Raw genomic sequence first — 16,435 nt, 5'->3', positions numbered from 1 at the left:
GACATGTATATACTGATGTGTATAAAACTGATGACTAATAAGAACCTGCTGTATAAAAAAATAAATAAAATAAAATCCAAAAATTAAAAAAAAAAAAAGAAAAGCACCGTCAAATATTCAGAGTTTGGCAAAACGAAAATAGGAAAAAAAAAAAAATTGATTTCTACAGCTGTACACTGTATACTCCAACAGGGCAAGGTTCATATTTGCTTTCTTCACCATTATATTCCCACTATCTACACACTGACTGGCTTACTAGATGTTTGCTGAATGCACTAAGGAACAAAACGCAAAAGTGTTACTTCTCTGGTTAAGCCAAGTCGTGTACCTTTTAACCGTAGTTATCTGTTGAAAACCTGAGAATTTGTAAACCATGAAAAGGGAAGATATAGTAGTTCTAATCTAGCTTTGTCTTTTCTTCTCACTACTGTGTAGATCAAACCTAGATATTGTAAAATCATTGAGCACTGTTGCATATACTTACACTACCAGTAATGTAAGTGCCACCACTCTTGCTTTCCCTCCTCAAACTTCTCTCTCCTCATTCTGGGTTAACATGTCAGCATTATTGTTTCCACTAATCACTACCAAGTGGATGGCAGACTGAATCATTCATTTCCATATTCTTAAAGGAATCTTACTTCTTCCATCTATCCTCTCTGCTACTGCATGGCCTTCAAGTTTTTCTTTGAGCTGCTTTGTATTCTAACATCATTCTACAAACAAGAAATGGAAATCTGAAAATGTCTCTCAAAATAAGACCCTAGCATTCAGGTCAAAATCAGCCAACATTTTCAGTTTTGCAATGGAGGCATCTTCACATTATCTCTACTCTCCCTCCCTTCAACCATTTATTTAGTTCCATTATTTATATGCTGCAGCTTTTTCCAAAGGGCTCTAACACACTTTAATTTTTTTTTTCTTCCTTCCAGGAAATAAGAGAACAATACTTACTCACCTTTCATTAAACTCTCTGAATAAAATGAATCATAATATTTCAAATCAGATCTTCTCAGACTAAATCTTTTATAGAGTTCATTGCTAGCACAGCTACATTCAAGCACAGAAAAACTCCTGCACAAAACCATAATCTGATTTTCAAATGTCATTCCCATAACCCCATGCTTTTGTCTTCCTTCTACACCTTGGATATGTCCACCTAAGAATGTTTTATATTTCCTTAGCTACTTCCCTTGAACGTACAGTACGCACAGATTCAAAATATTTACACATGATGGAAGTCTCATGCAGATCAGCTCCACATCATGAGCTGTTACAGTTCAGCCAACTGAACTGAATGAATGATGTGCCTCATCATTTCCCTGGAATCCAGTCCCAGAGCCATGGAATACCCAATAACCACATGGCAACAAAGTTAAGGCCAGAACATGAGAAGCTCAAAGCTTATCTCTAACATGAGAGAAAAGTCATTACTCTGGTGAAAGGCTCAGATAATGGATGTGTAACATGACAATGTTCCACAGCAAGTGGAAGAATCAACTCACATGAGAGCACTGAATTGTAGCTGAAGAGAAATACTAAGACCATGATATTGTTATTTCAGATGGTATACTGAGACGTAACCTAGATTCTTAAGGCTACTGGAAACATGCAAAAATCCTGTACTCTGCCACGGAGCAACTGGGCCCGTGAGCCACAATTACTGAGCCTGCGCGTCTGGAGCCTGTGCTCCACAACAAGAGAGGCCGCGATAGTGAGAGGCCCGCGCACCGCGATGAAGAGTGGTCCCCATTTGCCACAACTAGAGAAAGCCCTCGCACAGAAATGAAGACCCAACACAGCCATAAATTAATTAATTAATTAATTTTTTTAAAAAAGAAAAGGTAAAGACTGAAAAACTGGAATATAACAAACAAACAAACAAAAATCCTGTACTCAAGTTGGACTTTCCCTCACAAGTTATGGGATGGGTATCCCTAAATATAATTTCTTTCCCTGACACAGAATTTTATAGTTTACAAAATTCTTTTGAAAAATTGTGCCATTTGATTTTAAAATCCACTTGGTTAGGTTGGTAACATCACCCATTTTACAGATGGTGAAAGTGAAGCCCAAAGAGGCTAAGGGACTGCTAATAACTGCTAGTAACATACAACTACTAACTGAATGACACGACCAAAATTTAAACCCAGATCTTCCGACACCAAGTTCAATGAATTTGATACTATTCCATAGCTCCCTAAATCAGGTGATCCTTAATTCAAAGTGACAACTGCTTATTCAACCTCAAAAAATATTTTTATATGTCATCTGCAAAGTTCTTTAAAATATAAAAATAAAATACGAAGTCTCTGCAAGATATTTACCTCTTGTGCAAATGACTCTGCTTTCTTTCGAAGGTCCTTCTCCAGTTCCAAGTTCACTTGCATTTCCTCATACTCTTCTACTGCTAGCATGGACACTTGAGAAGACAAGGAAAAAAAAAAGGACAATACGCCACACAGATTATCAGGAATAAGGATGAAAAATGGTGACGAAAAGATTCCTTATTCAGGCATATAAGCACCCGCATTCATTGCTGGTTGGAGTATAAATTGGTAAGACCTTTTTAGAGGGCAACTTGGCAATATGAATCTAAAATCTAAAACTATTCATACCCTTTGACTCAACAATTCCACTTTTAGGAATGTATTTATTCTCCTTAAAGAATAAATCATGAACATATACAGAGATTTAATTGCAAGGGTGCTCTCTGCATCATTGCTGAAAACAGCGAAATAATCTAGATGGTCTAACACTGAAGGATCAGTAAGTAAAGTATGCTATGTACAAGAAATATTCTGCCATCAAAATTACATTGTAGAGGCATATTTACTGAATGGAAAGACATTCATGATATATCTTTAAAATGAGTTCATTTTTGTTTTTTAAAAGCCACATACAAAACACATCAACAAGGATTTCACTGAACAGGAAACATGTGAAAGGCCAATTACCATCTGCATTAGTAACCAAGGAAAAGGAAAGTAAAACCATAGCTACCTTTTTATACTCACCAAAGAGGCAACTGGCAAAATTTTTAAAGTATAGCTATATCAAGTTGGGAGAGAATACAGAACAATGGAAACAAATACACTGTTAACAGGAGTATAAACTTATAGATCTACTTTTAAAATAATTTGGCATTATGTAGTGAAATTGAAGATAAAATTTTACCTTTGGCATATATCTTAGTGAAACTCTTGGATATGTGCACCAGAAGACATGTATAAGAATTTTCATAACAGCATGACTTGGAATAGCAAAAAAACTGGAAAAAACTCAAACATTCACCAAATGGATACTGGATAAATGAATTTTGGTACAGACATTGAATGAAATATTATACAGCAGTGAAAATAAACGTACCACAGCAATACCCTTCAACATGATGAACCGGACAAACACAAAAAGTAACAGAAGGACATATGCAAAATGATATCATTTATATAAAGTTCAAAAACAGGCAAAATTAAACAATATGCTGTTTAGGGATATATATATATATATATATATATATATATATATATATATATATCTGACAAAACTATAAATAAAAGCAATGAAAGAAGTCCAAGGAAGGAACACAAGTAGAGACTGATGTTCAGGGGCTTGTAAAGCACCGATGAGCAAAAAAGATATTTCTTTTGTTGGTATTTTATTTATACTCCATATACATTATAAACATATTTAATAAATAATTCAATGTACATATATAGGTTTTTTGATTGAAATATAGTTGATGCACAATATTATATGTTAAAGGTGTACAATATAGTGATGCACAATTTTTAAAGGTTATGCTCCATTTATAGTTATTATAAAATATTGGCTATATTTCCTGTGTTGTACAATATATCCCTGTAGCTCATTTTATACATAATAGTTTGTACCTCTTAGTCCCCTACCCATAAATTGCCCCTCCCCCTTTTCCTCTTCTGGAAGAATAAACACTAAAATGTTAATAGTGCTTATCTCTGGACTGTAAGGGTTGAGTTTTTTTTTTTTCCTTTTCCCATATAAATCTATACTTTCCACCAAAAAAGTATGTTATTTGAATAAAAAGAAAAAATGTACATATGTAAGTTATTTCAAAGTGCTCTCCATGTTTATAACGAAGAGAAACAGCCTTAGATCCATATGGGCCCAGAGTCAGAGCTTTGAATTAAAGAATCACCATGGACAGAAATCTTCAAAGGGACTATCCTGTCGAATAGGAGCAACATGAATTCTTTCCTACTTTTTGACATTTTGTGACCTATTCTGTTAAATAATGATGTAGATGGGACAGAGGGAGTGATGACGCCATGACCAACTAGGAACCACATAGGTGGACAGCACACTAGTCTCTCCATTGGCTTCCAGCGAGGCACTTTCAATCCTGGGCTGAGTCATGTCAATAAAAACCTTTAAAAAGGCTCTCTTAATGGCAGCTTTCACAAACTGTTCCTCCAGGGCACTTCAGTCCTAACTGATTAAGGACTGGTTTACTGCTTAATGACATAGAATTTCAAACTCTGTACTCGGTCAATCTACTGCCTCCTCAGAGGAAAGACTAATAGTCTTACTCAAGTAAAGCAATGAAGTGGTGGTTTGTCATGTGAATTACAGGTCCCTGAGAGCTAAATGATTTTCAAACCTATTTACAAATAAGAAATTTCACAAAGAAAACAAAGAAGATTATGACTATCTGAAGCCCTGGGCAAAATAATTGACTTTCTATTCTATGTCCAGAACACTATAATAAAAAGTGAATTTTCACATGACCTGGCCCTCTTGGATTCTGAAAGAAATTCGGTTGGTCCTAGTCATGTATTTATTTATATAATCTCTCTCTTCCTAGATAAGGGTCTCCCTGAAGGCAAGGTCCATGATATTAACCTCTGCAGAGCCCTCTGTTTCTAGCACAGTGCATCACGACTGAAAATTCTTCTACACCATTTCTATCTTCTTAAATGCACAAAAGGCAGAGGAAATGTTACAACCTAGTGCATCTCCCACACTTAGCTACAAGGTCCTTTATTTACTAAAAAAAAAAATCTCAATTCATGAATGACACAAAGATGGAGAACTACCACCAATAACAATAGCGAAGGCCCTGGGTCTGAAAGGTTTCCTTTTAGTGTCGTAGCTTCTGAACTAGGAAAGACAGTGGCTGAGGGAAAAAAGGAGAACAAAAAGCAAAGTCCCCTCCCTTAAGAATTATGTTTGCAGAACTGCACTTTGCTCCTTTGCCCTAAACCAGGCGACATAAGAAATGGTCCCATGAGACTTGATGCTGTGTTTTATGACAAGGATGGTGGAATCAAATTACACAGAATTTTCTCTAGAAGTAGCCTCTGGAGAAAGTTCCTTCTCACCATGAGACCAGGTCTGCTTCTCCTGACCAACAGGTAAATTTTTATGTGATTCATAAAAATGATCATGAATCTCTCATCACTCTGGCTCCTAGATAGCTCAGAGCCAGACTTCAGGTACACAGGCAGGAAATGCGCAAAAACTCGGAGTAAGTAATAAGGACTTTGTACATTAATATATATTCTCACTTTCCCTTTGTCCCATTTTCCATATCCTCTTAATTAAAATTTTATCATATAATGTTGCATGTATTTATGTAGATATCCTAATCTCTTCTGGATCGAGGAGAGGTTTACCAATTAACCTACCAGATATATAAATACTGAGGGGATAGCCAATACGGCCATGGTCCCAGGATATATGTAGGACAAAAGAGTATTTAGGTTTGAAGTTTCAAAATGAGTGGGTCATGAATTCCTCAAGCAAAAGCACTTTTAAATGTCCCCAGACTCTCAGGTAGGTGGTAAAAGAACAGGAATGAGAGAGACTCATTGCTAGAAGTTAGGAAAACACAATACAGAAGATTTTTGCTACAAGAATCTTTAGACACCAGTATAAAACAACACAAAATATATATAAACAAAATAAATTACATATATATTTGAGGAAAAAGACTGGAAATACATACCTCTATTGCATTTTTCTAAGACTTTTCTCTGTTCAAGAACTTCCGAATTTAAAACATCTTTTTCTTGTTTAACTTTATTTACCTAAAAATGTGATATTTTGATGGGAGAAAACATCCAAAATTGTAAAACATGATATATGATGATGTGTGATACTTAAATTGCTGTTCAACTTTCAACACGATGTTACATTAAAGCAGTAATTGGCTTCACTGTGCTAGGCTTCTATTAAAATGTTTTTAAAACCTCAAAGTAACTATTTCATTTAGGATGTACATCTGGAACTTCTTTACATATTCCAAATAGCATTGGCATTGGTCCCTAAATATGGCAGTGTTCTAGCTGTCCAGTGTAAATGAATGACATTTTTAATGCAAAAATCCAATTAGACTGCATCCAGAAAATACTTGAATCATTTAATCAGAGAGCCAATATTCAATTTTGGTATTCATTTTAAACTCTGATGACATTTGGCTTAAGTAAAACATACATAAATTTTTTAAATAAAAAAGACTTTCAACTTTGACTTAAACAAAACACATATGAAAATCTCCCCCCCGCCCCCAAAACTTAAATTTCTGAAATAATTCTTGGCATCTATCAATAGGAAAAGAGAAAATCATAGTATAGTTTTAAAAAAAGAATGTAAAGTTACATGTACCAAGTGGATAAATCTCAAAAGCATTATGTTGAGTTAAAAAAGCAGGTTTATATAGTTAAAAACACTCAAAATACTAGGCATTGTAGTAAAAATGTAAATATATGCATTGAAATGATAAAAAACAAGTTCAGAATAATGGTTGTTTAAGGAAACAGTGCAGGGAGCGAGGAGAATGCAGTTAGGGAGAGATGCACATGGGTTTCAATACTATACTAATGTTTTATGTTTTAAACTACATAGTAGGCATATGGAGGTTCGTTATTTTGTTTTTTACACTTTTCAGATGTCTGAAATAGTCATAATAAAAACAACTTCTGAAATGGCTTCCAATAACACCTCTAAGTGGGAGGGGAATCATCAATAAATAATTAAAATTGAGGACTGGAATGCATCAAAATGTCTTTCTTTCTCTCCTATGGTTATACTCAAGAAACAAGCTAAGGTAATGGTCCTGAAAGGGACCCTGAATCCATCAGCACTTCCAGATGGTCTGTGAACTGCTTTCCTTTAGTATAAGCTATATTGTTGTTTTTGGTTTAAATTAGTAACTGGTATACACTGTTCAACGCTTCTAAAATGTCATCATCCTTCTTCCCACTCACACTTATTGCCACAATAAGTAAAAGCAACTGGAGCTGGGAGGTTGGTGGTCACTGCTTTCCAACCTTTTTCACATTATGGCCCTTAAGAATATGTGTATGGGAACTGGGGTAACTGAAAGAGGCTGCTCACTGAAGGGGTCAATACCCTGGCATACCTGTAAGCCATTTGAAGGATATCAAGGTGCTATAACACACCAGTTGGGAAGCCTTGGGCTACAGACTCTGAGAACCACTGGTACAAGTTAAACCGAGACTGTAGAGGCAGATCCTTGAAGCCTCGTGCAAAGAAGGCTAATTATGTGCTCCTGCTCTTAAAGACAATTCAAAAGGAAAAATAAAAAGATTCTCCAAATACCCACTTGAACCCATTCTACCATCTATCATATATACCTGTGTTGGAGGTACAGAGGGGGATAGCCTTTCCCAACTGAGTCAGCCCTCCATCAGAGAAGCAAAATCATTCTTCACGAGCAGCAACAAAGTGTATGACTTAAATGCAGATATCACTGTCACAAACCTGCCTCACAGTGAAACACGAGGGACAATAGGAAACACTTCAACATTATTTTACTATTTTATTTCTTGAGCTAGACAGTGGGTACATGAATGTTCATGATCTTATTTTCTATACCTTTTTGTATGCCTGAAATAGTGGGGACAAGAGAAGATTAAAACTGGTACATGGTTCTCATGTCAGAAATTAGCTTCCAACAGCAAGTTTTTGACTTAGCCTGTCCCCAAACACCTTAAAACACTAAAGGTCTTGCCTTTCGGGCCTAAGATACATACTTCTTCAATTACTTCTACAAGTTTGCTCTTGAGATTTTCCAGTTCAATGGCTAATATCTTCTTTTCCTCCTGAACAGATACAATTTGATCTCGAAGTTCTGCATTTTTAAAGAAAAAAATAAGAAAAAACAAAAGCCTTATTTTTAAAAGAAGAAACCAATCTTGCCAGAAGAATTGAAAATGCCAATCCATGTGCAGCTTATGGTCAAAGTTATTCAACAATTAAAAGGAAAATGAAGTAGCAAAAGACAATGGAAATATCACTTCTCCCCCACCCCAAATATAGCTATGTTTCTAAAGTTTTATATCAGGCACGCTCACTATGTTAAATATACTAGATCATGTTTTCTCTGCAATACATCAAACCTGTATTCTAGGAAACTATCTGGCATTTTAGAAGTAGAATTTTTTTAAGCTTTCAGCAAAACAAATTAAGGCACTGTACTAATTTCTTTTTTATTTTATAATGGCCATGGGCTTTTGTCACAATGCAATACAAACAAACTGGGTAGCTAATAATTTGGAGATTTTGATTTAAAGAAAAAAATCCTGACTTGCTGCCAATTTACAGCCGTTAAACATTATTTGAACTGACTCAAAATATAACCTATTTGAAAAAGGGTTAATTCTAGTAATTTTCTCTCCAGAGGTGTTGGTGTTTTGTTTCTTAATTTACTTCATATTTCATATTATTGAGATTTAATGAAAACTGTGTTACTAGAGTGAAAATACTAGCAACTATAAGTGCAAAAACTTCTGGTGTTAGATTAAAGTTACTTCTACCACTCAAATGTTAAAAAAAAACATGGATTAGCACAGAGTACTTAAATTTATACCCAGGCCCACATACTTTTGCCACTTAGCTTTTAAGTGCTTTTAATTTCTTACCCTTCTCCAAGGACAGTTAGAAACCTGCTATGTGGTTATTTATTTATAAGTTAAATCAAACTTTTTACATGAACCCAGCTTAATTGAAGGGTTCTCAGAGACTTATTTTAAAACCACTTTCTTCACTGGCTGGCTAATCTTAAAGAAGAACAAGAGACCATACCATTCAAGACCTAACAGAAGGGAGAAATACAAACAAAAGGAAAGCCTTTAAACTTCCTCTCCCTTCCTACCAACATAAATATGATTTTGTCTTAAGTTAGGGGGTAGAAAGTTAGGTTAAGATGGCTTTCTTTTTACTTTCTTCTTTATACTTCCCGCTGAAGTTTTATCTACCAAACAAGCAAACAAGTATTGCTCCTGACAGGTACAGTAAGTTAAAAAGCTCCATTTCCTACATCCTTAACAATATACAGGGTGTGTGTGTGTGTGTGTGTGTGTGTGTGTGTGTGTGTATTTATTTATTTATTAATAAAGTTAATGTGTATTTAATAAATATATCATGTGATGTTGCCTTACAGCACTACTTGGAGACCACAGCAGTTGCTTAATACTACATATTGCTTTTAGCTCATTGCCTGAATCATATGGGAAGTTCCTGGAGGGCAGAGACTAAGCAATTTGGGAAGGTATCTTCCCCAGAGATTCCAACAGAGAACCAGACTAACAGGAGGTGTCGGCTAAATATAGTTTTATTCATTCTTACTTTCATTTAACAAAAATATCTTAATACACAGTCCTATCCTTTAGAAGTTTATAGGCAAACTGACTGCTTCTGTCAAGACAATGCTTTCAAAAGTGCCTAATCCCAAACAAGAAAGTAACTCATAAAGCTATACATCCATCATGATTCTCAACCAGGCCACCCCCTGTGACAAATAACCAGAATTTTTTCCAAAGTAGGAACCAGGCATCAATATTTTTTGAAATTCTCATGTAATTCCAATGTGCAACCAGGGTTCAGAAGCATTATCCTAACAGGAGTCAAAAACATACTCAATGATTAAGCCAGGGATCCTACCTTTGATTTGTTTCTGACACTGTACTGAGACACAAGTCTCGGCAGCACCCTCAGGGTCCATGGTTGAATCTTCATCATCAATGTTGATCTCTTCAGTTATTACATCTGGCCCCAGCTTGGCCATGTATAACATGCTGATTCTTTTCAATGCTTTATTTTCTTTATTCAGCTAAAGCAAATATAAAGACAGTTATTTTAACAGCAGTCAAAAGAGTGTCTTGCCACCTAGAGGGGTGGGATAGGGAGGGTGGGAGGGAGACGTAAGAGGGAAGAGATATGGGGATATATGTATACGTATAGCTGATTCACTTTGTTATAAAGCAGAAACTAACACACCACTGTAAAGCAATTATACTCCAATAAAGATGTTAAAAAAAAAAATGAGTGTCTTGGATTTTTAAACAATAGACAAATTAAGTGTATTTTTGTCTTGCACATTCATCAACATTCACAGCGTGAAGTAACAATTAGAAGAGTCATTAAATAAGGTTTTTTTATACTTTTTAATATTAAACTTATTACTTTAAGTAAGACCTATGCCTTATAGCCAGCAGCATGTGAAAATGCTAGTTATAACTGATAAATACAAGAAGAATTAAGTATAAAACACCAGTCTAGATTAAATAAAATTTCAATTTATTCACAGTCATTAAAAGTCTTAAGACACTTTCTTTCAAGCAAATATGTCGTTTGATGCTGTGCTGTGAACATCTTTTAAATGTTTGTTTGCCTGGCACTCTGTTTCCTGGACACTGACACTCCTCTTCACTGTTCCACATGATTTCTATGGGAACAGCCAAGTTCTCCCAAAGCACAACCTACCACTTTGGCCATAGCTATAATAATTGGTCCAGGAATTAGGCACATAATCCAAGCTTGGTCAATTAGATCCCTTCTCTAGAAATTTGGAGGCTGGAACAGAGAGATGAATTCCTTTCCATGTGTCTAGCTATACAGTAGCTGCTGGCAACCACATTACACTACTGAATTGAGGAACAGAGAAAGGCAGTCCACAGCAAAGCCAAAATGGAGCCAATGTGTAGGAGAGACAGAGAAAAGCAACAGGCACAGGGTTTGCCACAGGGCTCCAGTCCATTCCTAAAACGCTCCTAGCTCATGGATTCTAAGGGATTCTCCAATATCGATCTGAACAAATTCCTACTTTTTTTTTCCTTTTCTTGCTTAAACTAGTTCAAAATGTGTTTCTATCTGTACATAGAGTTCTAATAATACATGACAGAAGAAAGTTCAAGATACGTTTCTATTATCTCTATCTAATTCACTGCAGATAAAGGAATCCTAATTCATTAATGTATTTGTTATCCCCTGATGTAAAAATGAGTTGGTTATCAATTATCATTACCTTCTTCAGCTCCTGTGTTTATGTGCATATAAATGTTAGTACAAGGTACACACGAAGACTAAAATTGATCCAAAGTCCACAGAAGGAAAATATGGTTTTGCTTATGTGTTCTCTTCACAAGACTAAAATATAAAAGGTCTTCTCTTATTTGAGTAGAAAGTATTTCGTATATTGATTTCTCTAGTATAAAATATAAGATACAGAAATGTGTTTGCATTTACTAAGGGCCGTTGGCCATCAAGACAAGTTCTTAATTTAATAACTGACATTGGAAATAAACACAGACAGACACAATTCACTGGAAAGCTAAATGCCCTTCCCTGCTGTAAACCTTATGCCAGAATAAGATGTTTAGTATGGTATTTGTCTGGTTTTGGTCCTTCATTTGTGATCATGATTAGGACCCTTCAGGGTTTCTCTCAGGGAAAGCCCAGCCCATTTCAATTTGGGAGATCTGATTCTTACCCCGATAATATGGAAACTGAATATACCCCGAGTAGCGTGGTCTGGAACACAAGAGCATTCCCTAGAGCATTCCCTGACCTCTCTGGGGAATCAGGGAGAATCACTTAGAAATGGCTATGAACCATTCCACAGATTCTTCCTGGGAAGGCTGGTGAGATCTATTCAGGGAATCAGACACAGACCTTTATTCCCAGTTTCCAGCCCATAGCTCCAGCTTCTAGCTCTCCATATTATATTAGAGGATCAGGGATAAGATATAAGACCCATGAGTTCCCAATCCCTCTTCCTTCAGATGGAAAATTCAAGTAAACATTGTTGTGGGTTCTTTGAACCATGAATGCTAGAGCATGGCACTAGAAGCTCAAGAACCATCGTCAATTCTCAAATGATGACATCTTTTCTGAATGCAAGGAGAAAAGAACAATTTAAGAAAAACTCAAGTGAAAAAACTCAAGACTTAGTTTGTAATTCTGCCTCCTAATATTTAAACTAATGGTTCCCAACCCTGCACATTACCATCTGTAGAGTTTTTTTTAAAAAAAAACTCCCAACATGCAGGCCCTCACCAGACCAAAATCTCTGGCAGTAGAGCCCAGCACAGCACTTTTTCAGGGCTTCCCAGGTGATTCTAATGTACACCAATACTACGGATAATTGACACAGAGGAATGCAGTACTTGAGTATGCATTTCTATAAAATTAGTATAGCAGAGTTAAGAACTCAGCTCTGCAATCAAATTCTGTCTCTGCCTCTAGAATAATCTAATCTTTCAGTGCCAGTTTTCTCATCAGCTAACTAAGGATAAAAATAGTCTCTATCCCATAATATGAAGATTAAATGAGATATATATAAAGCATTTAATATAGTGACTAACATACAGTAAAAATTCAGCAAATATTAGCTATTAGTAACAAAAGAGGTTTAGTTTGTGTGTCTAATTTTCCTCTGGAAGTCATTTATTACCTAGTTTTCTTCAACCAAGGTATTCATCTATACAATGTTTCTTCCTCCAGGATTCTCATGAAAAACTGAAAAATACTAATTTTTGCCATCTGGTGCTCCCCAGGCCACCATCGAAGTAATATTTAATAACCTAACAGTTAACAGTTTTGCCCTCAAAAGAGTTTAATGCCTCTATCAAGCCAGGCACCAAAATCTACCAGCTACTATTTGGCTGTAATACAATTACTCTATTCAACAAAGTTACTATCTCAAGAAAAAAGCCAAACGAAATTGCAAACGTCTTCTCTAAAACAACATTTTCACATTCTGAAAGAAGAAATATAAGATTTATACACATTAAATCTTATAACCATACTAAGTGGAAATTTTTGAGAACTCTAAATTTACAAATTCGGGCTGAGAAATTTCACTGCAGTTATTATTCATCAAGTTATATAGGTTAATGGCATGCTACTTGGGTTTTAGAACCCTTATTAGTTACAAGGCAAAAATAAATCTTTCATAACCCTACAGTAACAGAATCTTATACTATATTCAAATTTAAATAGGGTTTTTATATTGAGCACAGTTTAATGAATATTTAAAGATACAAAATAAGCAAGTTAAACAGATTTGGATCATACGATTTAAATAACTGGTCTATATTTATCAGTTTAACTTTCACATTTTAGCAAAGCAAAGCATCCACACTTGCTTTTAAGGAAATAATGCAGTCAAATTGTATTTCTGACCCACCCACCTCCTAGAGAAATGGAAATAAAAACAAAAATAAACAAATGGGACCTAATGAAACTTAAAAGCTTTTGCACAGCAAAGGAAACCATAAACAAGACCAAAAGATAACCCTCAGAATGGGAGAAAATATTTGCAAATGAAGCAACTGACAAAGGATTCGTCTCCAAAATATACAAGCAGCTCAAACAGCTCAATATCAAAAAAAAACAAACCCAATCCAAAAATGGGCAGAAGACCTAAACAGACATTTCTTCAAAGAAGATATACAGATTTCCAACAAACACACGAAAGAATGCTCAGCATCACTAATCATTAGAGAAATGCCAATCAAAACTACAATGAGGTATCACCTCACACCGGTCAGAATGGCCATCATCAAAAAAAATCTACAAACAATAAATCCTGGAGAGGGTGTGGAGAAAAGGGAACCCTCTTGTACTGTTGGTAGGAATGTAAATTGATACAGCCACTATGGAGAACAGTATGGAGGTTCCTTAAAAAACTAAAAATAGAACTACCATATGACCCAGCAATCCCACTACTGGGCATATACCCTGAGAAAACCATAATTCAAAAAGAGTCATGTACCACAATGTTCATCGCAGCACTGTTTACAACAGCCAGGACATGGAAGCAATTTAAGCGTCCATTGACAGATGAATGGATAAAGAAGATGTGGCACATATATACAATGGAGTATTACTCAGCCATAAAAAGAAACGAAATTGAGTTATTTGTAGTGAAGTGGATGGACCTAGAGTCTGTCATACAAAGTGAAGTAAGTCAGAAAGAGAAAAACAAATACTGTATGCTAACACCTATATACGGAATCTAAAAAAAAAAAAAAAAGGTTCTCATGAACTTAGGGGCAGGACAGGAATAAAGACACAGACGTAGAGAATGGACTTGACACGGGGAGGGGGAAGGGTAAGCTGGGACGAAGTGAGAGAATAGCATTAACATATATACAGTACCATATGTAAAATAGATAGCTAGTGGGAAGCAGCTGCATAGCACAGGGAGATCAGTTCCTGCTTTGTGACCACCTAGAGGGGTGGGATAGGGAGGGTGGGAGGGAGACATAAGAGGGAGGGGATATGGGGATATATATATACATATAGCTGATTCACTCTGCTCTACAGCAGAAACTAACACAACATTGTAAAGCAATTCTACTCCAATAAAGATGTTAAAAAAAATTGTATCATAAGAATTAAACATTCCATTTGTCATTAATTTGAGAGCAAACACTTTAGAAAAATAAGAATTTACAGAAACTCTGCTGCTTAGAAAATGAAAACTACTTCCAAAAATGACAATTAATACTTAAAGCAGGATGTGCTACTTTCATTTATTGATCACACATATAATGAAGTTTCCAAACTTTGCATTCAAAGCTGTAGTATCTTCCACATCCAATGAGCACATCTACAGCATTTAATTGAATAGGGTTTTTTTGGTTTGTTTTTTATTCTAAAGTTCCTGAGTTCACACCATATCCTCAAAAACAAACCGTAAGTCCATTTTCAAAAGGGCTTCTTAAAGAATAGAAGACAAACTATAAGTTAAGGGTCCTACTGTCAATACTAAATTGTAAATATGACCCTAGAGATTAGTAACACACTGGTTCATAACCAGGGATGAATGTAACAGTCACCTGGCAGCTTTTTCAACATTCACATGTCTGGGCCATACTCCTAGAATCAGTGGGTCTGGGGTATTCTTAAGAAATCAACCCTGGTCTACCCTGACAATTATGACATGATAATTGCAGGTTAGAGAGGTGAATTCTCTTGCTCAAAATCAACTGTTAAATAAAAAAGGGGGGAATAGCAATAAAATAATTTTTTAAGGGGACCAATGATTAAAGTCATCATAAACAAAGAAAGTCTGTCCCATTCTCACTTTAGTCCTAATTCTAGTTCATCCTGTCATTTAAGATGAGACAATGGCAGTCCAGGGAACAAAATAAACTTGGCCAAAGTCACCTATTTCCAAAATTATATAATTAGGAATAAAACCTGTACATACTGCCTCCCAAACCACTGTTTTCCATAAACTGCCAGTCCTGAGAGGTAGTCAGTGCTCTCACTTTGGATGTCCTATTGCAACAGGAATACTTGTTAATAACAAGAGAAAAATACAGAAACTATCCTTAGCCACTACAAGATTCAGAACAGCTAGTATGCTCTGAATACATTTTTTCTACTTGGTCCAAAAGTAAAGGAAATGAAAAGAGAATTCCAACAGTATTATCAACCAGTGAACTCTAGTGATAACAGAGAATAGAAATGATATGAGAGCACCCATGTTATCGTTGCTTTTAAAGCAATGGCCTCTCTTGCTATATACTCTTCAGACAAATAACAGAAAAGAAGCTATGTACACATACTTATATTCTTAGTTAGGTTCTGCCTGCATATCTTATGAATTCTAATGTAGTGTTGTTATGCAAACAATTAAGCAAATACCTCTAGCAAGCACACTGCTAATGCAAACAAATTAAATTGATTGACTTATTGATCTACAGAATTTCAGTTGCATCCAAAGAAATAATCTGGATGTAGGTGATGGGGGAGAGGAGAAAGAAACAAAACCAGCATCACTAATGAAATTTGGCTGAAAATTGCTGTAATCCATTTTCTGACGAAGTGGTTCAGATGCATTTTACCCAACCCAAAATACATAAGACAGAGATAAAAACATTCTATAATAATAATGTACTTCTGATGAGATAGAATATAGAAAATTACACACTTGGTAAATTCATCAGCTAGAAGCAATCAGTGGAGCACTGGAGGTCACCCTTAGCATGCCCTCACTTTGCTTTCAAAAATAATCACCTGAAATGTAAGGTCTGAGGCTGACTTTTTCATCTGATTCAAACAGGAAACACTCATTGGTCTTTCATGTCACTCTAGGTTAGTTTTAAACTTGGTTACCATTTTAAACAAATGCACAGAC

The 16,435-nt window shown here is 35.6% G+C and overlaps 1 protein-coding gene across 3 annotated transcripts in view; it reads right to left on the bottom strand.

The window, feature by feature from the left end:
* Positions 1–16,435, bottom strand: part of SHTN1 (shootin 1) — a 101,586-nt gene that overhangs the window by 53,526 nt on the left and 31,625 nt on the right. For all 3 annotated transcript variants that reach the window (XM_059900259.1, XM_059900257.1, XM_059900258.1), the window contains 4 exons: positions 9,946–10,114; positions 8,037–8,134; positions 5,987–6,068; positions 2,328–2,422 (listed from right to left, as the gene is read on the bottom strand). In XM_059900259.1, coding sequence (XP_059756242.1) covers positions 2,328–2,422; positions 5,987–6,068; positions 8,037–8,134; positions 9,946–10,114 — 444 coding nt within the window. The remainder of the gene's footprint in view (positions 1–2,327; positions 2,423–5,986; positions 6,069–8,036; positions 8,135–9,945; positions 10,115–16,435) is intronic.

Source organism: Balaenoptera ricei, chromosome 16 (genome assembly GCF_028023285.1).
Source record: "Balaenoptera ricei isolate mBalRic1 chromosome 16, mBalRic1.hap2, whole genome shotgun sequence".
Lineage (NCBI taxonomy): Eukaryota > Metazoa > Chordata > Mammalia > Artiodactyla > Balaenopteridae > Balaenoptera > Balaenoptera ricei.
This window is presented reverse-complemented; position numbering and strand designations above follow the sequence as displayed.